This window comes from Mustela putorius, unplaced genomic scaffold (assembly GCF_011764305.1).
Source record: "Mustela putorius furo isolate JIRA1106 unplaced genomic scaffold, ASM1176430v1.1 tig00003853_pilon_pilon_pilon, whole genome shotgun sequence".
Lineage (NCBI taxonomy): Eukaryota > Metazoa > Chordata > Mammalia > Carnivora > Mustelidae > Mustela > Mustela putorius.
Genome location: NW_025422005.1, coordinates 84,506,324 through 84,531,820, shown reverse-complemented (window position 1 = coordinate 84,531,820; position 25,497 = coordinate 84,506,324). Strand labels below are relative to the sequence as shown.

At 40.9% G+C, this 25,497-nt stretch overlaps 1 protein-coding gene across 1 annotated transcript in view; it reads right to left on the bottom strand.

The window, feature by feature from the left end:
- The window catches only part of PALMD (palmdelphin), a 51,534-nt gene extending 48,389 nt beyond the window's left edge, over positions 1–3,145 (bottom strand). Inside the window, exon 1 of the mRNA XM_004775193.3 lies at positions 2,646–3,145. Coding sequence (XP_004775250.1) covers positions 2,646–2,690 — 45 coding nt within the window. The 5' untranslated portion in view covers positions 2,691–3,145. The remainder of the gene's footprint in view (positions 1–2,645) is intronic.
- Between the last annotated feature and the right edge of the window lie 22,352 nt (positions 3,146–25,497).

Genomic DNA, 25,497 nt, shown 5'->3' with positions numbered 1-25,497 from the left:
CTCAGTGGGTTAAGCCTCTGCCTTTGGCTCAGGTCATGATCCCAGGGTCCTGGGATCGAGCTCCCCATTGGGCTCTCTGCTCAGCGGGAAGCCTGCTTCCTCCTCTCTCTCTCTCTGCCTGCCTCTCTGCCTACTGCCTACTTGTGATCTCTCTCTGTCAAATAAATAAATAAAATCTTTAAAAAAAAAATCAAATAGATCTGAGAATGTAAAAAGGTTTTTTTTTCCCCCCGTTCCCTAAGAAAGTCTATGAATTGCTGTGTTTGCGTACATTGGAAAAGTCTTATGATTTTGTTTCTTAAGCATACACATATTGCTTCAGTGAAAGGAAATAGGAAGAAAACAGTTAAAATGAGAAGACTGTGTCTGAGTTTTAGTTTAGGTCAGAGATTTCGAAAATTTTAAGTACTTTCTAAAGTGAAACAGTCCCAGCGAATTTTCTGGATACTGTATGTTTTCATTTTCCCAGGGGAGATGGGGCAGTGCTGAGGTGGCTTCCTGGTAAAACAAGGGTGGGGAAAGCTGGCATGTCCCGGGGTGTCTAGCAGGAGGTGGATGTGTTGTTTCCATGGACACACCACTGCTCTATTTTCCCCTCTAGGTTGTGACAAATGGGACTGAGTTTTGCCTGGTGAGGTGAAGGCTAGTATGAATTTATTCCCCAAAACTTTTTTTTCCAATCGCCCCCCGCAACCTCCGTAACCTTCATATAAACAATTTACGTCCAAGGTAGAATTACTTTGTGATCTTACTTTGGAGATTTGCTTAATTCCTTCTAATGGAATAGTTCAGGCTAATGGAACAATTCAAAGTGTAGGTGTGTGTGTATGTGTGTGTGTGTGTGTGTGTATGCGTGTGTGTTAATCATCAGAAAAAGTACACACCAGTATACTCAGGAACCTACTTACTCTCTTGCCTGCTTGGAAGGCGTGATGCCTCTTGTTCTACCTCTATTTTCATTTGGAACCCTCAGTGTAAATTCCTGGTTTTCCTGAATAACTGGAGGCAGTCATAACTTCAGACCACGTGCTGTTTCAGTGGGAGTTAAAAGGTGCTCTGGAGGGAATGTGGGCTTCAATAAGGCTGTGCTATAGTTCCAGAAGGAAAGTGGGGAACAACGGGCTTGTGTATTTCGCCAGCTACATGATATAGTTTAGTAATTTGGGAGGTAGAAGCAAAGGCTGAGCTGGTGCCCACACAACTCACACAGTGTAATAAAGTAACCTTTAGACAACAGCTGTAATGCAAAAAGCCCATGCCAAAAACAACAGAGCAGGGCCCAGTTCCTGTCCCTTAAAGCCTGACAGCTGAAACGGTGGCTGACTTTAAAGACACACACAAAAAAGAACAAAACAAAACAAACAATAGTTCCAAAGCAAAGTTTTCTGAAGAAAGGGAAATGTACTAATTAGAAGCTAGACATTTCAAAAGCATTGTCTTATGGAAAAGCGCCAACCTTATTGGTGGACGTCTGGACTTCTGGTTCCTTACTATTGGCTGAGAAAATGCTTCAACTTCTTGAATCATTTTTGGGTGACACTAAGACATTGTATCCATTTAATAAAAATGCTAAATTTGGATTAGCCTTATTATTTATGCTCTGGGAACTGGAAGAGCAGAGAATAATATCCTCCTACCCATCCTGATTTAACATCAGTTTTTAAAAAGTACTCATTTCTTTCTGACAGCTAATTTCAGTGGCAGAAAATGCTGAGAAATTGGGATCTGGATTTCCAAGTTTTAAGAAAATTATATCACAAATTGTAGCTAATCGTAACTGACTGTGCCACAGATTTCCAGGTTACTGCCAAATACAGGATTTCAGAAAATTAAAAAAAAAAAAAAAAAAAAAAGCCAGGTCACTTAAGGAAAGTAGTTTATTTCTTGCTTCGATTCTTTCCCAGAACAGACATAAAAAATACACTATTTTCCTTCCCGGTATTAAGGAGATATTTTCCAAATCCGCAGCATTGCATGCATTGCATTCCTTTATCAGGATCTTACTCAGTTTGTGACTCTGCTGAAAACTGATCTCTAAGAATGAATCTGATACGTGCTTTTACCTACTTTTCTCTTGTTTAATGCTTAGTTTAATTAAGTACAATGACATTCATTCTGAATCTGTTAGGCTCTCTGGAACATACTACCTCATAACAGATAAAAAGTTTCAAGTTGTTTGTTTTATTCTTCCTCTTTCCCCCATTTCAAAGAATTTAACTTTTGGGTGTATTCCTTGCTTTAAAAAAGTCTCCAAGTTGAGGATCTGCTTTTTAATCCCCTGTCTGGCAAATACCCACTGGAGGAGAAACTGCCTTTTTTTTTTTGGACAAACTGCCTTTTTAAGGTACTGAGAAGGTACATGACAGTGAACCGAACTGCCTCCCAAGCTTCAGATTGCTCTTTAAGACGGCTGGCCGGCACAGTTGGGCGAAAATACAGAGACCACTGCCCTGCCCGCAGGTTCTGAAGCCCAAGAATGACAGAGGGTCACAGGGGTTAAGAGAGCGCCCGAGCCGCGTCCACGAAGGATGACAGTTCTGTTTTTCCACTCAGCGGCCGGAGCTCGGCGGCCCGGGGCACCAGCAGCGCGTCTGCCCTTCCCCTCAGCAACCACCTCCCCGAGTGATAGCTGGACGCAGACTTACTGTGATGGCCTGAAGTCTTTCCTTCACCAGCTCGGCTTCTTCCATGCTGGAAGTCAGGGGCAGGCAGACGGGGGCAGGAAGTCCCAAGCTACCATAAAGCAGGAGCCTCCTGGGGAAGAGGCGAGGGGTGACAGGGAGAAAGCCCTTGGCCCCCTTGGAGGAAGGCAGGAACCCCCGAGGCAGCAGGAGCGTCTCTGAGCAGATGTCCAGAGCCGGCCAGACAGACACATGTAATGAGAGTGTGCTGGGGAGGCAGACCCTGAGGCTGCTGGCGAGAGCTGACTGACAAGTCTGAGCGGCAGCCGCACCAGCCCTTTTCCTTCAGGAGCTGCCAGCTCTTTGTTGTAATGTGCACAGTTAGCAAGGCACATTTTCTCATTAACTGTTCCTTACCCAACTCATTATTTTCCAGGAGTGGCCCAGGGAGCCCGGAGGCAGAGGGTGTCATCGGCCTGTGCTCTAGCGACACAGGGCCACCTCTGGGTGTGTGTGGGTCTGTGTGTGTGTGTGTGTGTCCAAAGTTTACCTGCACCCTCCTCCCGAGTTTGCAGAGACAGAGCCTCGCCTGGACTGACTGGGGCAAGCCACTCACTTGCCTTTCTTCCTCTGACCGGCTTCAGGCAATAATAATAAATTCTGTGTTTATCTCAGAACTGAGTATGGGGGCAAATTTTCCTCAGGTCACCCTTCTGTCTCCCTCCTGCTCCCACTCAAGCAGTTGCTTTCAAATTTTGGAGTCTTGAGGTCAGGGAGAAATCAAAGGGGTTAAGGTGACGCTCGGCCCACTGAACAGTATTGGGTGTGATTTAAACATCCAGTACCACCCTCGGTTATTTCTTGTCTTGGATTGCCACGGGGTGCCATTCTTCCTCGGACCTTATTCAGAAATGACACTCTGGGCTTTCAGGAAGGTGCCCATTCGGACCTCACCAGTGCTGCAAGAGAAAGGAGCAAGCCTTTGAAAGTGTGGCCAGACATTTTGTAACTCGTGTGGTCTGACATTATATGGGTGTTCCCCTGACCTTTAGAAAAAGAAAGCCAAGCCCAGTGAAACACTTAGCAGAGGCTGGAAGCTTTACCATTGATCTTGTTTTCTTTCCTCTTTGATTTCTTTGATTAAATTTTGTGCAGTAAACCATAATTACCATCTACCTTGTTGTTCTGTGTTTGGATGTTATCAAGCACCTTCAGATCAACATTCAGCTGAACACGTTAAAGAGACAAGCCAGACAGTGACCATGTGGTTTAATTTCCTACACATTGTTGATCGTAATAATAATAGCTAATCTTTGTTGAATACTCTCTATAGAGAAATACTCCACATACTAAATATCATACAGAGTGCTGGGAGATAGATGCTATTATCCTTACTTTACAAACAAGGAAACCGAGGCTCAGAGCCGTAATTTGCTGCCTAGCTAATAATGGCAAACCCAAGACTGGCTGACAGACTTCATGAGAGCCGTTCATCAAGGCCTACCCAAGAAATGGGGCAAGGGAAGACACAGGTTGAAGGCTGAATCAGTCTTCATGAGAAAGAGTTGGACCCCCAGCCTGCTCTTCCATCTAGCTTCCAGAACACTTACATCTGGAAGCAAACCCCTTAGGGAGAACTCCTTGGGAATCTCTACAGTAGTTTAGTGGCCCTAGAGAGAAAAGATTTTTCCATATTGTCATGTGGAGCTACCCAATGGCAGAGTGAATCCCATCAGTGTCAAGAGTCTGAAATCATCCTTGAGAGTAGCCTGACCTTGTTCATACATACTCGAAAGAGATGGTTTGGGAAACTAGAGAAGTGGAGAATTGATTAGGCCTGGGCCAAGTCTGGTGACTATTGGATGGATACTTGTGCTTAAAAAAAATCAAGCCTTCAGAATTTTTTACTTTGTTTGTGTAGGTCCTGGATGAAATTAAATACAAGGGAGAAGTAGTGATGAATATCTCAACCGGAATTGCTATTTGCAGCCCGGAACAGATGGGCAGTTATCCAATTATTAGTCTGGATATTTCCTAAAAACAATTTACCGCTCAAATATCATTTCTGCTGTGGGAAAACCCAAAGGTCTTCTAGTGTAGGGGAGGACTGGATAAAATAAGACCAGGGAATTTATGAGGGAGCAGAGTTGTGACAACTGTTGGTACCATTCTGTGTTTATTCATTTATTTAGTTGATAATACTCCTAATTGCTAATATTTTAAAGGCATTTGTTATGCATTTATTCTGCACATACTTATTGAGTACCTGTGATGTGTCACACACTGTGCTAGGTGTCTGGGATACAAGGATGAGTAAAATTCCTGCTCTCTGGAACTTCTCTTCTGGTAGGTAATGAAAGATAAACATTATAAGCAAGCAAAACAGAGTAGGTAAGAAGATGGTTCTGTTGGACTCTTCTGAGTAAACAACCGGCAAGATGGGTGGAAAGTACTAGATTTTATTAAGAGAATGACTCTGTGAGAGAAGATTGGGGAGGTAGGCAAAGAGGGCGGAAGCCTGGAGTCTGAAAGAGTGGTCAGACCGTGTCACAAGTCTGGCTCAAAAGAGGGAGAGAGGAAGAGAAAGGAGAGTGCTGTGGGAACTGCCTGAGCTGCAGTGCAGGCTTCGTCAAACTGGCAAGGCCATCAGAAAGTCCTGCGGCCAAGGCATCTGGGTGGCTCAGTTCGTTAAATGGCCAGTTCTTGATTTCAGCTCAGGTCATGGTCTCAGGGTTGTGAGATGGAGACCCGTGTCAGGCTCTGTGCTCAGCGCCCAGTCTGCTTGAGTTTCTCCATCACTTCCCCTGATGGCATGTGTGCTCTCCTCTCTCTCTCTCTCATAAGTAAATAAATAAAATTTTAAGAAGATTTTAATTATTTATTTGTCGGAGAGAGAGAGAGTGCATAAGCAGGCAGAGTGTCAGGCAGGGGGAAAAGCGGATTTCCAGCTGAGCAAGGAGCAGGACTTGATCCCAGGATTCTAGAATCATGGTCTGAGCTGAAGGCAGATGCTTAGCTAACTGAGCCACCCAGGTGCCCCTAAAAAAAAAAAAAAAGAAAGAAAGAAAGAAAGAAAGAAAGAAAGAAAAAGAAAAAAAAACTTAAAAAAAATCCTGGAGCCAAAGTCAGCTACCAGAGAGGGCCCATGTCTGTCAGGAATGAGCTTATAGCATTTCTGCCCTACTCACCCACTGGCTGGGAGTAGACCCTGAGAGATAGGGTCCTGATGCAAAGGCAGGGATAGATTTCAGGGTGCAACAGCTGGCACTCTTTATCAGTTATGTTCCTGTAGCTGGATATGTGGGCAGCACATTTCTGTGACAGCCACAGTGATAAATGCATTGGAAAGAAAAGAGAGCAAGGGAAGAGAATAAAGATTGCTAACTGGTGGAAGGTTGCAATTTGCAATTTAGAATGAAAAGGGAGCATTTGGATAAATGCTTGAAGAAGGGGTAACAGTTAGCCACAAGTATTCAAGTGGGAAGAACATATCAGGGGAAGTCTGTGCAAAGGCCCCAAGGTAGACTTTCTCTGGCTTATTTTAGGAACAAGGCCACTGTGGTGTGACAGGAAGCGCTGCAGGGAATGGTAACAGAGGTGGCTGGAAATGTAAAAGGTCTCAATCTGCGTAGGTCTTATGCGACACTGTAAGGACTTTGTTTTTATTCAGTGTGGAGTGAGGAGCCCTTGAGATATTTTTTTTACAGAGAAACGGAGTGACCTAGCTGTTTTGCAAGGATGGAAGCAGGGAGAGTAGGTAGGACACTATCGCTGTAATCCAGTTGGGAAATGATGCCAGCTTGAGCCAAGGTGAGAGCAATAAGGGTATTTATTGGGAATTGGTTGAACTGCGGATATATTTTAAAGTAGAACAACAGGATTTCTTGACATTGGATACAGAGTTTGAGAGAAAGAGAAGATTCATGATAACTCTATGACTCTTGGACTGAGCAAATGGAGTTGACCATCAACTGAGATAGGGAAGTGGTGACATAGTTTTCTTCTGACAGAGAGGGCAGATACCAACTGCTCAGTTTTGGACAAGTTAATTAGTTACCTCATGGAGATGTTGAGGAGAAACTGGATATATGAGTTTGGAGTTCAGGAAAGAAGCCTCATCTAGATTTACAAAATGCGTCACATCTCTGAAAGTGAGCTGGATCACAAAATATCTAGAACTGTAATTCACAATGGAGCAGAATCTAGTGAACTAGCATTCATTAAACATTAACTAAATACTCACGACCAAATTCAGTCTCTGTAAAACACATAATCCGTAGAACTTATCTGCTCCTAGATATCTTGTTAAACGAATTTTACCAAAGACTTTGGTGTTTGCCAAGCAATGTAAATGAAGATGTCAAGAGTTAGAAATTAAAATCAATGACCCAATCTTGTGTTAGGAAGTAAGAGTTATAACAGATTCTGAGACAGTGCCCTTTTCTTTTCTTTCTTTCTTTCTTTTCTTTTTTTTTTTTTTAAAGATTTTATTTATTTATTTGACAGACAGAGATTACAAGTAGGCAGAGAGGCAGGCAGAGAGAGAGGAGGAAGCAGGCTCACTGCTGAGCAGAGAGCCCGATGTGGGGCTCGATCCCAGGACCCTGGATCATGACCTGAACTGAAGGCAGAGGCTTAACCCACTGAGCCACCCAGGCGCCCCGACAGTGCCCTTTCTTAAAATGAATTCACTATCTCATTGGAGAGGTAAGACACATGTTAGAAAAAATTAGGGGACAAAGAATAGTAAACCAGCTGTCATTGTATTGTGATAAAACAAAGTTCTAACTATTGGACTATTTGGAACCACGAGAGTATAGCATAGAATAATGGTAGTGTGGAGCATAAGCAGTAAGTGTGAAACGAGTTGAAGAAGATAAAGATTAATGTATGTTGCAGAAAAGCCACTGTAGGGGAAAAGCAGAACCTAAAAGCCATTTTAAAAAAAAGATTTTATTTATTTATTTGACAGAGAGGGAGAGATCACAAGTAGGGAGAAAGGCAGGCAGAGGGAGGGGGGAAATAGGCTTCCCGCTAAGCAGAGAGTCTGATGTGGGGCTCGATCCCAGGATCCTGGGATCATGACCTGAGCTGAAGGCAGAGGCTAAACTCACTGAGCCACCCAACTGCCCCCTAAAAGCCATTTCTAAGGGTGAGATTATCACATAATGTGATAGAGGATCAGAAAGGAGATGTCCTTACCTGGGAGAGAGGAGAAATGAGACAGAAAGATTGATGGAAATATACGTCCATACCTAGAATTTGATGTTCAGGAAAAATGGACTAGGGCAGTGGCTGATGAAAGATCCAATTCATATTTTAGGAAATTAAAGCTGTTGACCCTTTAGAACATACAGGAAGAGGGAAAGATTAGGTAGGAAGGTAGGAGATATGAAATGTGAGTGCTTGTGGAAAGAGACTAAAAATTTGCCAATGTTCTGAAGAAGGAAAGTCTCTAGGCTTTTGCTTGTCTTTTAGAAGGTCTGAATCCAGAAGCCAAGGCATAGGACAGAGTAAGCGGAATGGTACTTAACATGCTAATTTAAATATTTAAAAACCCCAAAGTGACAGCAATAAGAATGATTTATAAGGGAGGAAGCCAAAAAACATTTCAGTGAGCGTAAAATTGGAGAGAAGAATGAGAATTTGTAGGTTCCAAATTAAGTACAAAAGGGAAGCTTAGATTAGAGATTTTGGATTGAAAACCACAGAGAACCAAAGTCTAAATAAGGAAGTAAATATTTCTTGGATGTCTATGTGAAAAGGCTTTTCTAGAATGTAAACAAATTTTTTTATCGACATATAATGTAGAACTTTTTTGAGCAAAGTAAGTGTTCACTCCTGACTCTTTTCTCTCTCTCTCTGATTCTTTCTCTTTTCTTTCTTTATGACTTTTCAGACTTCTGAAGTCCAGAAGCAGTACTGACCTAAAGACAGGAAATTTCCTTTTTCCTACTATGTCTCTGAAAGAATCGTAAAGGAAAAAAAATTCCTTACCGTCACATTTATTTGTACTAACGAGGCCATCTCCTTTTTTATTTTTTTTCTTTTCTCTTTTCCTTTCTCTTCTCTTTTCTTTTTAAATGTTATTTATTTATTTGAGAGAGAGATGAGGAGGCACAGAGGGAGAGAATCCCAAGCAGACTCCCAGCCGAGCAGGGAGCTCACGACCCTGAGATCATGACCTGATCCAAAACTAGGTGTCCCCAGGCCATCTCAATTCTTCTTACCTTTGACACTTACTCTTCCACATGACTGGACAACATGGGCTTTTTTGCATCCTTTCCTTCTCTGGTAGACCTCTGGATGGGATTTAGCTGCTATCCTCAAGTAACAAACGGGTATGTGAATAGGGTGACTGCATACATTACAAGAGATTCCTGATCATGAGTTATTATCATCGTAGAGTACTCTGTATAGTTGGATTGGCAATATACTGGTGTCTGTTAGGTAATGTGAGCTCTACAGTTCAGAGGACAAGTGGAGAAAATGCATTAGGCTTCAAGACAGTCTGTAGCACAGATGCTCATTGTACTCGAACCATCGACAACATGGAACAGAGTTGCTCCTCCCCTCCTATCTTCCCTGGGCCTCTGGGACACCCCAGTCTCTTGAGTTTACTCTCACCTCACCAGCGTCTCTCTCTCAGCCTACTTTGCTCCTTCCTTCTCTTTTCCACTTGACATTGGAATGTATCAGGGCTCAGTTGTTGGTGCCCTTTTGTCTTACATTAATCTCTACTCACTCCCCAGGGATCTCATTTAGTCTCATCCTAATGCTGAACTCTAAATTTATTTAATCTCCAGTGTAGACTTCTTTTCTGCCCTAGGGTCTTAGGCTGTTACCTCCGCCTGGAACTCAAGGTATCTGTATGGATCATTGCCTCCCCTTTTTTCAGGTCTTTGCCAAGATATTACCTTCTCAGTGAGGCTTCCCTCACATTATACCTCTCTCTGATCTTACCAATGCCCCTCACTTTGTTCTATTTGTTGCCATAGCCCTTATCATCTTCTGCAATTCTTTTTTTTTTTTTTTTTAAGATTTTATTTATTTATTTGACAGAGAGAGAGCTCACAAGTAGGCAGAGAGGCAGGCAGAGAGAGAGAGGAGGAAGCAGGCTCACCGCGGAGCAGAGAACCCGATGCAGGGTCCATCCCAGGATTCTGGGATCATGACCTGAGCCGAAGGCAGAGGCTTTAACCCACTGAGCCACCCAGGCGTCCCATCTTCTGCAATTCTATATTTTGCACTTTTTTTGTTTGTTTATTACCTGTTTTCTTTCACTGGAGTGTAACTTACAGATAGTGAAAGTTCTATCTGTATTTGAAGTGCTTACAACAGTCCTGGTGCCTAGTGAACACCCAACAAATAATTGTTGAATGATGATTATGATGACCTATTTGATTGTTCGTTTGTGTCAGGTGCTTTATTGGTCCACTGAATGGGTTTGGAAATCAGCCCTCAAGAAGATTAAATAACCTACCAAGGGGTTCTGTATCCAGGGAGAAGTGAAACCAGGATTTAATTCTAAGAGTGTCCAGGTCCAAAGCTTCATCTCAGTCCACAATATTATCCTACTTCTATTTTTCCTTAGTTGTCATAGACCCAGGGCATGAGGTTTAACCATGTATATCATTACATGTCTAGAATAATGCATTCTGTGTGACAAGCAAATTTGATAATTTTGATGATTTGTGGAATTGATTTTTTAAGACTGGACAGTCTATAGCCATTTTTCCTTGGGAATTTGTCTAAAGATGCACTATGACTTTTATGTAAGTGAAGTCTTGCAGACATACATCAGTGCAAACAAAATTCTACTAACAGGCAGTAGAAGAGTGTGTGGTTCAGCATGTTGGCTTCTCTTTGAATAGCACACAGCTCTTTCAGGTTGAGACTCCTAGAATTCGAAAAACTGATTTAGTGGAAAGAATATTTAACCTGTCCAATTGTTAGACTTTTGTGGATGAAGGAGGCAGCTGTTTTCTGAACATGGCCTCAAGTTACCCAATAGCCTATCAAAGATAGCCATAGATAAAAAATAACCTATCAACACACCAAACATATGTAGCAAAATAATCCCTCCAAGCTCCCATCCAACACAAGGAAATGTTTTGGCATTTATTTCCCCTCTCATGAGCACATAACCTGAGTAGTTTATTTGGCTAAGTATTGGGGATCTTTTCTTTTTCTCTGCCTCAGTGTACAAACGAACATGAAAATTATGGGTATCATGCAAAGTATTAGCATCGCTGTAAATGGGAGAAAAACAAGGGACTAGAGAGTCTGTAATTATCATCCCACCAAGATCAAGGCCTGTAGATGCCCCAGCACAACGAGTTCTCTGCCAATTTACCACTCCCCTGTATAAACCTTGTGGTACGAATGCCTTTGTGCAGTGTGTACCATAGAGGGGATGAAAAGGATCATTTGGGTTGAACTTTAAATGTTGTTTTGAGTCAGAGCCTTTGGTGAGGACCGCTGGCCTTATTCACTTTCCGTCCTTTGTTTGCAGCGTAAGGAAGCAGCCCTTCCTTCAGCATTGTTTTCAGGTTGGGGTGTTTTAAAAAATGCTGTTCCACTGTGATACCTTCCCTTGATGCTTTCACTTTTAGCCGGTGGATTCAATGGAATGTTTAAAATATTTGGACCTAGAAATGTTCCTTAAGTCAAAATTACCTTGGAAAGTGTCCATAATATATGCTAGCACATACGAAACTGGATGTCTAAGTGGTTCAGGGTGCTCCTGTGTGTACTCAGCTGCTTTTTGAACTTGAAGAGTTTGAACTTTCTTTGCTTTTTGTTTTGAAAAATTGTTTTTTCTTTTTCTCTTCTAGTTTGGGATTTTAGTTTAAAGAGTAACTGATTGTAAGTTCTAGTATTTGAGTACTTGGAAATTTTTGCCCTAGATTTGCACAAAGAAATATTAAGTAGAGTTCCTTCAGTTCACTGAAAATTTGCATTTACTTTTTACTTCCTCCATAAGTTTCAGTGTCAGTTTTTGTTGGCATAACAAAATAAATACCCTTATATCTGTATTGGCGTCATAAATACAAAGAGAGAAGTTGAAACTGATCATTGAGGGGCTCTCTGCCCTAGAAAGAAGTCATTGACTCATCATTCAACTAGGCTCTCACGTTTAGACATGACTATTTCTGGTTGTAATATTTAGATTTCAAATACCTGTATCCCCTAAAAGGTTCCAAAGAACCATTTGGTCATCACAGGAATGCAATTTGGAAATTGGATATGGAGTTGTAGAGCAGTGTCCCTACTAATTGGAGGCTTGGGTATTCTGGGTTCTGAATGTTTGTTCATCTATCCATATATCACACTCTGGTTAAACATCAACCAACTATGTAATCAACATCGTGCTATGTGCTAGAGACAGATGAATAAGACAATGAACTCTTTTTGGTGGAAAAGACGTAAACAGAAGACAAGTAAACACTCTGTGAAAAGTGCTAGGTCGCCAAAGTCATTCAGGGCAGAGGGCAGGCCAGAGTTCAGCCAAGTCGTTCTAGCAGAGGGGCCAGCTGAGCTGTATGTTTTATATTTGGACAGTTAGGAGGTAGTGAACCCAAAGATCAAGCCAGGGTAGGGGGTGGGGAAGCAAAAGACAAATTGTGCAATCACATCTCCTGATTTTCTAGACAGTCAAAGACAAACTGAATAAACCCCTCAGATGCAGATTCCTTAATGGATGATGGAGAGACATACTTGACAAATCATCTATATACAGACTTGTACCTTTATTATAAAAGGTATGTGGTGTCCAAAGACTATACGTACTTATTCATATATATACATGTATTATAAATAAATTTGTCAGTGTATATTTATTAATGATCCTTAACTAATTCACATACATCAGAATCTTAATTCTCTGCCATTAGAAAGTGAATAAATGCTTTAGGAATCAGAGAGACATGGTCTTATTGTCTAGCCTTTCCACTTACTAGGTGAAGGAACTTGGAAAAATCACTTAATATCTCAGAGAGTCTGTTTCTTTGGGTGTAAACTGGTAATAATAGTTTCCATAAGATTTTTTTTTTTAAAGATTTTTATTTATTTATTTATTTGACAGAGAGAGAGAGAGATCACAAGTAGGCAGAGAAGCAGGCAGAGAGAGAGAGAGGAGGAAGCAAGCTCCCTGCTGAGCAGAGAGCCCGATGTTGGACTCGATCCCAGGACCCTGAGATCATGACCTGAGCCAAAGGCAGCGGCTTAACCCACTGAGCCACCCAGGCGCCCTTCCATAAGATTTTTTTGATTAAGATTAAGTGAATCTTTAGGTGAAGTTGGTTATGGAGCATAATAACTATGTAATAACAGCAACTAATTATTATTATTATTATTATTATTACTTAATTATCTTATTGTGCAAGCCAAGTTCTTAGAAAGTCTATTAAATCTTGTAGGCACATTAATAATTCTTTCAGTGCTTTCATGTTTGTAAATGTGTCTTTCTACACATATAACCCAATATCGTAATTGACTTATTTAGGAGAAAGACCAAGATCTCATTCTTCTCTGTGAACCAAGAAGCTATTGGATGTGTTCATTTCCGACATGGGAAAGTGAGGCAAGGATGGCCCGATTGATTTGGGCAGGAATCCAGTTCTTCAAATGGTAACATTCTCTGTTCAGCAGTCTTTCCGTTACTGACTCTAGAAATCTTAGAAGACTTGATCTGATTCTTTGTCATTATGGAAATATGCTATAAGCTTATCCAATCAGGTTGGCTTCTAGGCAGAGCCATCGCTCTGAAAATTAGGGAACCAGCCAGTTATGTGGAAATGGATTTACATGGAAAAGCAAGAAATGAGCCAGCTGTCAGTGTGTCTGCCCACAGACCACTTCAGTATGAAGGAAGGCTCTGAGGTTTTGTTCGGTGACAGATTGGATTCCAGACAATTGTAATTCCAGCCCGAAGATTTTTGGAAATAAGTGTTTTGAAAGATGCCGGTTCAAAGTTTACTTCTAAAATATTTAATGGGTCTCTCTTTGGAGAAATGCCTGCTTTCGCAAGGGCTGGTGATTACTGCATGGCTGAGAGAGATCTCTAAGAAGGAACCTAAACAAAACCAAACCAAAAAACCCAAACATTTTCCATTGGGAAGTTTGACTCCATTTTAGCATCGTATGAAAAAAATCTATCTTATTTCATCATTGGATCCTCCTGTCTCCCCTTGCCTCTCCTTTTGGTGAGATTCTAACTGTAGGAGTTAGATTGCTTCATGCGTGCCCAGGGCGAAGACTGAAAGAATTGCATTATGCAGTCATGCAGTGGTGTGGGTGGAGGGGGAATTCGAGAGAACACGAAGTTCCAAGAATTGCAGTTGCCACAAACAGATCTGTAGGAATTCCCTTAGAGCTGGAGGTTCTTGAGTCCTTATTTCCTGCAAAATCTGAAGGTTGAGTCTTGTGCAAATAGTGACAGAGATAGATAGCTGCCACCTTATACCCACATCAGTTCCCCATTGTGCCTCTTTAGAAAAAAAATCTCAGTAACAAAAATATTTTTTTTATGTTATCTAATTTCAAATCTAATATAAAAATATTTCCAGGAGAGAAATTTAAAAACAATTTAAATGAATGTTTCCTTCTTTTTAATTTATTTTTAATTTAAAAAATTTTATCTTTGAAGTATGGCTGACCTATAATGCTACATTATTTCAGATGTACAACAGAGTGATTCTTCAGTTTTATACATTACTCAGCGCTCACTGCGATCAGCGATCAGCGTAGTCACCATCTGCTACCATACGTTATTAAAATGTTACTGACTATATTCCCAATGCTGTACTTTCCATCTTTGTGACTTATTTTATAAGTGGAACTTCATACCTCTTAATCCCCTTCACGTATTTCACCCACACCTCTGGCAACTACAAGTTTGTTCTCTGTATTTATGAGTTTGTTTCTGGTTTTTGTTTGTTTGTTTTGTTTTGTTTGTTAAATGAAATTCCAAAGGGCAGTCTCTGGTGTTCCTCATGGACCTTGGAATTCTTAAAAATGAAATCTTAAGCCATTGTGGTACCACAATAGTAATCAGCCCTGTAAAATCAGTCCTGAATAGGGGAAGAACCATAATTCAGTTGGAAAAGAAAGGTCAAGCTAGATGACTATCTCTGGTTAATTTTGTCCAAGGCTTTATTAACTTACTATAGTTGGTCCATTTGACATTTGATTTTTATCAAGCTCTATTCTTATCCCCCTCCTTTATTGATATTTCTTTTAGAAATTGAGATAAGTGAAAAAAAAAACAACCCAAATCTTTTTAGGGTGTGGGGCAGATTTCTTTTCCTTTTTTTTTTTTTTTTTTGAATTTGCCAGATCTGTGTGAGGAAGCAAGAAAATGGATTTTATGAACGCTTAATGGAGTAAGTATTAGGTTTCTTGGAGTTCCTGAAGGCAGTCCACTCACTTCTAACACAGCAGTGTAAACACTTTAATTTCTTTTGTTGCGTTTTCTATGACTGGTGAATCTTCCCTCCCTTCCCCCAAATCTACCAAGTACAGATACACATGCTGACAAATGGAATGCAAACAAATGGTATGTAATGGGTACACTGCTGGGGAAATGTACAGAGAGGCTCTTCTAGGCCATTACAGATGATAGCCCCCAAAGGCCAAGTTATTTATAAAGAGGAGAAGCAGTAACTTCTTAACATAGGGCTCCAAATAAAGAAGGGTTTGTCTACAAAAAAGAATGTAAGAATTCAGTTCTGTGCATTTGTTGATTGATGATCACTTTTCCCCCTTACGTCTTGACATTCCACCAAAGCAAACTGTATGATTTTCCCCTTGGGAAGCAACCCAGAGCTTAGCTTTATTTACAAGCTTCATTATACTAAAGAGCAAAATGTTCTAGCCTACTGAATAGATATTACATGGCAGCCTGCTGACCTCTCTGTTTAGGAGAAATATTCAACTCCTACAGAGAAGTCTTAAAGGTTAGCTGATTCACAGTTTTTTCCCTCTTTATTTACTGTAGTCTAAACCACTGATTTCAGTTTCTTTCTCTCTCTCGTCTTTCTTCTCTCCTCTCCTCTCGTTTCGCTTCTCCTCCCCTCCCCCCCTTTTCCTTCCTTCCTTCTTTCTTTCCTCTTTCCTTTCTTCCTCCTTCCCTCCTTCCCTCCCTCCCTCCCTCTCTTTCCCCCTTTATCTCTCTCTCTTTCTTCAGTACGGTGTTCCTCTACTTCTGGTAAGATTCTGCAATGAACAAAGAAGAGCTGTGGCTGCTATGTTGAGCTTTTAAATTTCTCACTTGCGTTCACTTCAAAGGCACCCAATACACACCACAGTAGACTTTTACCTTGATAAGAGAATAATGGTAGCGTGCAAGTAGAGGGAAGTCTGGGATCTACTAATCTTGGAGAATGCTGTGGTATCAGAGCATTTGCATCTGGGCTCCTAGAGGAAATAGGGAGGTAAATAAGGAATCAATTTGGTCTGGGGCTCCAGAAAGTACTAGAAACACCCTGAGGAATCAGGAAACTCACCTTGCCGTAGGATACTGTTAAAAAATTGTGCCTCAATCTCCCAACCCCCCTCCCCCCAGCAACCCTCTGTTTTGTGAGATTAAGAGTCACTTATTGTTTGTCTCCCTCCCAATCCCATCTTTTTTTTTTTAAATTTTTATTTTTTATAAACATATATTTTTATCCCCAGGGGTACAGGTCTGTGAATCACCAGGTTTACACACTTCCCAGCACTCACCAAAGCACATACCCTCCCCACTGTCCATAATCCCACCCCCGTCTCCCAAACCCCCTCCCCCCAGCAACCCTCAGTTTGTTTTGTGAGATTAAGAGTCACTTATGGTTTGTCTCCCTCCCAATCCCATCTTGTTTCATTGATTCTTCTCCTACCCACTTAAGCCCCCATGTTGCATCACCACTTCCTCATATCAGGGAGATCATATGATAGTTGTCTTTCTCTGCTTGACTTATTTCACTAAGCATGATACGCTCTAGTTCCATCCATGTTGTCGCAAATGGCAAGATTTCATTTCTTTTGATGGCTGCATAGTATTCCATTGTGTATATATACCACATCTTCTTGATTTTGGTGAGTGCTGTGAAGTGTGTAAATCTGGCGATTCACAGACCTGTACCCCTGGGGATAAAAATATATGTCTATAAAAAATAAAAAAATTATTAAAAAAATTGTGCCGCAGTTTAGGAGACTGATTAAGTATTATTGGGGAGGAGAAATTTTGGATGTATGATCCTACTGTCTTGGACTTGAAGGAGAAGGTATTTGAAAAACAAAAACAAAAAAAACCTGGATTTTTCTAAAGTCTCTTTGATAAGGTATTAAAATAATAGCTGAGAGTCTTTGTTTCCCACAACAATATTATGCTGTTTTTGGACCTTTCTCTGTCCATTGCTCTTGGTTCTTTCTGCCAAACCAGGGAGCGATAACACATTTGGAGCTTGTAGCCAACATTCTAGCAGCATGCATAATTAATTCCATATCTTGGCCATCTTTTTTATTACCTGTTTCCTTACTCCCTGAATGAAGACCACCTTATCCTTCTCTTCCTTTTAACCTTGGAATTGTAATTCTCGATAAAATATAGCTAAATGAGCTTAAGTATGTTTAATAATCTACCACCCCTCAAAGTGTTTAGGTCAATCTGAGTGGTATATTTAATGGTGAAAACACTTCTTGTAGTCTAAACCGAATGTTAGCTTAAGCCTTCATGCTTTCCTGAAGAGTCAACTCATGTGACAAATGATCCTTTCCCTAAAGAGATGGATTGAAATCAGTAGGCCCATTGTGGGAATCGCACTGCACATTATCACCTGTGTGCCAGTTGGTGTTGTGGTGGTGCCTGTGTGGTTAGTTGGAAAGGATGAAGCACTCGGAGTGACAAAGAAAATCTTGGTTTCACACATGTTTCTGGAATCAAATGATAGCTGAAAGTCTCTTGAGATCTGAAACTCTACCCACAGGGTGAACCTTTTTCAATGCCATCCACTTTAAAGAAACGATTGCTGGGGCATAGTTGAATTCATGCATTCCACCAGTATTTGGTGTCTGTCTACCGTGAACCAGGTATTGTGCATGGGGTTAGTGTTAGGGTTTGGAGCAGCATGCATGCAGTTTTGCTCTTTTGGGCCTTAGATTTCAATGGTGGAAAACAGACATGAGAAAAGCAGACACATAAGCACAGTTTCAGCTAGTGTTAGGTGCTATAGAGAAGACAAAGCAGGGTTTCCAGTAGAGTTACTGGTTGGGTTGGTGGTGGTGGTGGTAGGTGGTCAGCTAATTTAGATTGAGCAGTAGAGGAAGGCCTCTCTGAGAGTTTGTTTCTTTTTAAGAATTACAGTAACTATTTCATGACTAGAGAAAACTGACTCTGGGTAATGGGTAATACTTATTAAAACAAACAAACAAACAAAGCCTCATGATTTTAATAGCCAGACTTCAGCTATCAGCAAGCATAGAGACACAATAGATTTTTTTTTTTCTTCTCACCAATGAAAGGTGACTTTGCTTTTAGGAATTCTGTACATTTAAACCTATTCCAACATCGTTGGCATGGGAATTATATCTTTTTGATGCCTTTCCAAAGAAGTTAGCAAACAAGTTATCTTGGTCTTTTCAGAACTTAGATTATGTGAGAAGAGAAGTAATTTGGCTAATTCCTAACTATGGTAGAGTCACCAGCCCCCTCAGGAAATGTATCCCAACCAATATCCTCATTATTAAGCCAACTTGCTTGACTTTCCTTCTTTATGCATTTGGACCAGCTGCATGGGTAATTGGATTCTGGGGCAAATGTTTCAAGAGTGATAGCATCTACTTGATAGATAGTGAAGTATTGATGTACCAGAGATTCCTTGTCTTGTTGGAGAGTACCAGTCAAGTGTTGTCCTCATGGTCCCTCCTGTGATACTTTAGGAGACATTAGGGAGAGGAGCCATGGACATCTCCTCTCTGAAGAGAGCCTTCCTGTATTGATGGAGCTGATTTTCCTCTCATGTTGCACCATAGCCCCTACTACTTTTATTATACCACTTAATAAATTGTAATTTCAAATGTATTTGGAGATCTGTATGCCCACTAGAACATGAGATCTACAAGTTCAGAAAGTGTTTTAATCATCTGGAAGTAAATTCTTATTTAATTATTCTTATTCAATATTATTATTATTATTATTATTATTTTTAAGAGAGAGTGAGAGAGTGGGGATGGGGGAGGGGGCAGAGGGAGAGAGAGAATCTTAAGTAGGCTCCAGGCCAGAGCAGAGGCCTGGAGGGGCCTGGATGGCCCGTGGGGTTTGATCCCATGACCCTGAGACCATGACCATGACCTGAGCCAAAATCAAGAGTCAGATGCTTAATCAGCTGAGCCACCCAGCTTCCCCAACTCTCATTTAATTCTTAATGTCAAATGTATAAAATATACTTTTGGAGAATTTTACTTAGAGGCTTATGAAAGCCATTTGATGACACTGGGCCTGATTCTTTCACAAAAGGTGACAATACAGCAGTTCTGTTGCATTGGGCCTGAGTATTTGGGTGGAAATGTAGCTCCCCCTGCAATATTACTATTTCTTCTTTATGGAAGAGCAGATTTTACCCAAAGACAGGAATACTTGTCAATGAGGAAGTGTGAGGTAGGAGAGAAGGAAGGAGGGAACACATACTTCTCTTGAACACATGTCTCTTCTTCCAAATTCGCCGGGCCTGCAAGGGCATAACTGTGGGGTGCTGGAGCCTGCCCCTTAATACTTGTTGGAGTCTCTCACCACCTCTCCTTACATTCCTGAAGTTTTATGATTATTAAGCAGTTATTATGTGCCAGCTACTTTAATAAGTGCTCCGGCTTTCTCATCTGCCTTATGTCTTACAGCAGCACGATAAGGTAGATACTGTTGTTATTTCCACTGGGAATGGAGACCAGGACCTATAAGGAGACTTTGCGCCAAGTCACACACACAGCCTGCTGCAGAGTGAGGACTGAATCGTTTTCCGCTTGAAATTTTTTTTTGTTTGTTTCTTTGTTTTTTTGTTTTTTTTTTTCCTGCTTGAATTTAGAAACTGAACTTTAAACACCACGCTCTGAAAACCTTCCTAGGTTAGCTTGTTCAACTTGGGCTTGGGCAACTTTGGGCAATGAGCCCCAACACAGGGATGGAACAGATTAAAGAGGCACTATGGTGGATGGCTTAATAGCAGGGCTCAGGTCAAATTTCAGGAAAGATAAAGCTTCTTTCAATGTTTTCCAAATTCTTTTTTCCTGTAGTCTATTTTAATGCCGTCCTGCAGCTGTCCAAAGCTCACCCAAACTCATGAGAAGCTTTTTTTTTTTTTTAATTGGTTATATTGAGACATGATTTGCATACCATACAATGCACCCACGAAAGTGGCTTTTTAGTAGATTTAGAGTTGTGCATTCATAATGACAATCAATTTTAGAACATATTTATTATTCCAAAAAAGAAATCCACACCCCTTAGTCCTCACTCCCAATACCCACTCCTTGTACCCACAGCACCTGGCAACTGCTAATCTATTTTCGGTCTCTAGATTTGTCTATTCTGAACATTTCATAGAAATAGAATCATACAATATACAGCTTTTTGTTTCTGACTTCTTTTAGTCGATGTAGTGTTGTTCATTTTTAAAGATTTCATTTATGAGAGAGAGAGAGAGAAAGAGAGAGAGAGAGAGAGAGACATAAGTGGGGAGAGGGGCCAAGAGAGAGAGGGAGAAGTAGATTCCCTGCTTAGTGGAGAGACTGATGGAGCTCGGGGGGGCTCGATCCCAGGACCCTGAGATCATAACCTGAGCTGAAGTCAGACACTTAAGCAACTGAGCCACCCAGGTGCCCCTTCAGCGTAATGTTTTTAAGGTTCATCCAAGTTATAGCATATAACAGAACTTCAGATCTTTTTATGGCCAAGTCATAGTCCACTGTTTGGATATACCATTTCATATTTATCTATTAATCTGTTGATGGACAATTGGTCATTTCTACTTCTTGGCTCTTATGAATAATGCTTATATGAACGTCACTCCAAGTTTCTTATTCCATTGTTTCGTTTCTCTACTCATAACTTGCATTTGTTCAAATCTAAGTTCAGAGACAGGAGAATATCAGAACGGTCTAATTATCAGAATCCATACTGACGTGTAGATGGCTGATGGACTACGTGCATGTTAGAAGAGGAATGTTAGAACTCAAATGAACTTCCAACTGGTGAAAAAACTGCAGATAGTTCTTTGCGAGAAAGGAAGTCTTCCCAGTACCCTTTTTCTGACACTGGCTGCCACCTTGTCACTGTTTTCTCTATACACCCCCCCCCCCCCACAAATTCCCAAAGAAGTGATGTAACAGTCACTTCTGAAAAGCTGTTCATCCTTTCAAGTTGAGTGTTTAGCTCCCTTTTCATTTTCTTCTGGTCACTTTATATTTTCTTTCTCTATAGTAATTTTACATGGGTAAATAAAAAGATTGTCACTCTCAATTTTGTCATTACTCATAACTGCAATGTTTTCATAATCTCTTCCTACTCTCTGACAACCACTTTCTGTCTTGTAGCTCTCTTCTTCTAGAATCATGATTCCAACAATTTGATCCCATCCAGATTTCCAACCCAATGATCCTATTACCTTGTCACTGTCACTTTTCCGATGTCCTCTTTTCCATCTTGACCAAGCTTAAATTCCATTTGTAGTCAGTATAGTTATTCCCTTGCATTTACTCCCAATTTCCTAGCCTATTCTTGCTATCGGTATTATTCCTTGCTGAAGCCACTAATTCTCTCTCTTATCTCCTACACTCCTACAGAATGAATCTGCACAGGACTAGAGGAAAACAGACAACCGTCCCTGATTGTATAATTTGTACAAATTTATCCCACTATAAATTAGTGTCTATCTTCAAGTGATCTGCCAAAGCTTTATGCTTAATGCTGTCTGAAAATTATATGTATTCTCTTGGATTTCCCACATTTCTAGTTTATTTTTTTCACATCTCTCCTCAAACTTCAAATACCTTCTCCATCACCCTTCATCACAACTGAAAGATAATTCTCCATCTGCATCCATGCTTTCCTATCTATTAAAATTGTTGGCCCAGCAATTCTCCACTTTCTTTCCTGCTTCATCAATTTTTCACTTTCTAGGAACTTTATTATCAATATACAAATATTCCGGGCACCTGGGTGGCTCAGTGGGTTAAAGTCTCTGCCTTCGGCTCAGGTCATGATCCCAGGGTCCTGGGATTGAGCCCCGCATCGGGCTCTTTGCTCAGCGGGGAGCCTAATTCCTCCTCTCTCTCTCTGCCTGCCTCTCTGCCTACTTGTGATTTCTGTCTATCAAATAAATAAATAAAAAATCTTTAAAAAATACAAATATTCTATTTCCTATCTTAAAAACCCATAATGAAAACCAGAACTTTCTACTGATGCTATCATCCCCGCCAGTCACCACCCCATTTTTGGGTTTTCTTTTACAGCAAAATTCTTTGAAGCAGTTGCCTTTATCCACTGCCTTGTTGAAATCTCCACTAGAAGAGCTAACCCATGTCTTCCACAATATATCCAAAATGGAGCGTCTGATCTTCACCCCTGCAGTATTTCTCCATTTGTCTCTATCTTGGCTGATGGCAAAACCACCCTTTTAGCTGCTCAGAGCCAATTCTTAAAGCAATGCTTTATCTTCTCCTTCTCTCTTGCCCACATCCAATTAGTCAGAAAATCTCATTTGCTCTGCCTCTATACTGCATGCTTTATCTGATCAATTGTCATCTCCACTATTAGCACCTTGGTGAAAGCCCACGATTATCTCTCGCACCCTTAATTAGTCTCCCTGCTTCCATCCTTACTCCTTACCATTTGTTTCAATAAGGATTGATTCTTGTAAGGCATAAGTCAGATCATGTCAGCCCTCCGCATAAAACTCTCAGTATAAAAGCCAAAATATTAACAATGGCTTGCAAATTCCTATATGAATTGGGCCCCTATTCATTTCTGACCTCATCTTCTATTATACCTTCCCTCCTACTCACATAAGCTCACATAAGTGTACCACTTCAGGGTCTTTGCATAGGCCACTTCCTGGAATTCTCTTCCCTGGATACACACAAGACTAGCTCCCTCACTTGCCATAAAGCTTTTTGAACATCCCTTTCCCAATGAGGTACACCAGTCCACCCTATTTAAAATTGTATAGCATTTCTGTCCTGATCATCTTACCTTTTCTGTTTTTGCATGGTGTTTGCCACCTTCTAATACACTATATAATTTATCTCTTTTTTAAAACAATTATTTTTTGTTGTCTGTTTTTTTCCACTAGAATGTAAGCTCCATGGAGTCTGGGATTTTTGTTTTATCCACAACCATTCAGTGATGGCTATAGTTGATGTTCAATAAATATTTGATCAGCAACTTGACCTGAGAAACTGAGAAATGCATTCAATATCATCTGTTAAATTTATTGATCAAATTGCTTTACTGTGTGAAATATCAATTTACATTGGAAGTTTGGTACTAGAACCATATGTTAAATCCGATGCCTATTTTTAAAATATCCTTTATTAAAACGATATATATACACACATATATACCGCTGTGTGTGTGTGTATACATATATGTATATGCTTTTATCACCCCTATTGTTACCCTACCATTAGCTTTTGTTGAAATGGTTGTTATTTTAAGAGTTTGCTATAGAAAAATCTTTGTTTTAATCTACATTATATTTAAAAGCAGCATTCTTTTGGTAACTAAAACCTAAAATCATGCATTTACTCTAAAAAGAGAAGTTTGAAGGGGTGATATGAGCTTCATGCCTTGGAATTTGGCATTGAGGAGTCCCCGGAATTCTCCAACTGCTGGAGACCTAGCTGAGACCTAAGAATAGTGCAGAACGTAAACTTCTATAGTAGCAACTGTGAGAGGAATTTTTAGAAGCAGTGTGAGACTATCGCACTGTCAGAGAGTTTGAGAAATGGCACTCTTTAATTGTCAAAAAAATATTTTTAATTATTTTAATTATATATTTAATTATTTCACTGTCCTATATTGAAATGGAAAAGGTAGTAGGACCCTGCATTCTGGTGTCATTAATTACCTCTCTTCATTCATGTCTTTCTTAACATTACTATGAGGGAACATAGAGCGAAGGTTTCTATTTGGCAAAAGACATGCTTATTGCCACATTCCATAGGAGTACCATCAATCTTCCCAGAAATGCATGTGACAATTTTATCTGACATTGTATTATAATTTGTTAAATTCGTTTTAGAGTCAGGATCCTCATCGTTTGCTTGCAGGCTTTCAAGGTTGGGTTCAAGGAAAGTCTAGGAGATTCTGGGAAGTACAGCAGTGTTGGTTTTGTTTTCCTTCTATTTGTTCTTCCAGCGTTTATTTCCCTTTCGGCATCTTGCAACTTGTGTCCAGTTTGGAGGGGAATCCCACAGAGCCCTCCCTTCTTCAGGACGTGCCTTATGCTTGGGCTCAATCTGGCTCCTTCCCCTTCAGTGGAAACCTATTCTTAATTGGCCAATTGCTGGCAGAAAAAAAAAAAAAAAAAGGAGTCTGCATGTTTTCTTGTGAAATAAGGAAATCGGTCCAGATGATATCCAAGATCCCCTCCTGTTCTAAAGTCTGGTGATTCTATGATTTTGTCTCTTTTCTGGGAAAAATGAAAACTACCGATTATAAACTTTCTCGAGAACATGGTCATCTTCCTCATGTTGTGGAGTTATTTTTTTTTTTTTTTTTTTGTTGATCTCTCTCTCGCTCTCTCTCTCTCTCTCTCTCTCTTTCTTTTGTATTCTTGGAAATATTAACTGGACTTGAAATAGTATTCTGCTTATGGTACATTTCACAGAAGACAGGTCTGTTTCAGACTCAGTTTCTGTTTCGATTCAAGCCCAACAGGGACTGATGGACAGTTTGGTGGCTAGGGACATGTCCCACTCTTGGTGAATGCATTGCTTTACAGCCACTCTTGGACTCAGCAGGGATCCCGGAGTCCTCCATAGGACCATTTTTTGAAAGGTGTAGTATTACTGGTCATCTTATGGTTTGACAGCCATGGTCCTTGTAGGCGGCCCTTTGTGAGACCATTCCATGGACTTGAAGGAAGTAAACGAGGGTTATTGTCCATCCTGAAACCCACAGGCCTCTGCTGAGATGAATTGTTGGCAAACTCTCCTTGAGATCCCTGATTTTGTTTATTTATTTATTTTTTTAAAATGAGGCTTTCTTTCTTTCTTTCTTTCTTTCTTTTTTTTTTTTTTAAAGATTTTTATTTATTTACTTGACAGACCGAGATCACAAGTAGGCAGAGAGGCAGGCAGAGATAGAGGAGGAAGCAGACTCCCCGCTGAGCAGAGAGCCGGATGTGGGGCTCGATCCCAGGACCCTGAGATCATGACCTGAGCCGAAGGCAGCGGCTTAACCCACTGAGCCACCCAGGCGCCCCGAGATCCCTGACTTTAAAGGACTCTAGGGAAGGCAAAAGATTATAGTCATTAGCCTGAGGCAAAGCTGAGCTAATTTTGCCTGGATCTGACCCTCCGGTTCCAGGGAGTCTAGTTATTCGAACCCTGTCACTACGATGACACCCTCTCATGACAACATTGAGAGTGTGATTAGCTGCTGACCGTCCCCCCCCCGCCCCCCCGGCACGTCCCCAGGATTTCCTTTAGAGCTCACAGATATTTCCCTGGAATTTAAAACGCGCCTTCTGAAACTCGGGGCCTTCCATTCTTTGTCAACCATCCCCTCTTTGTCGCTGGGCAGTTGCAGGCACCAGAGGGGGAGGCCAGAGCTCACCAGACACAGGAGTCTGCAGGGAGGTGCAGGGCAGGAGCCCCAAGAGGGAGAGGACAGGACAACAGG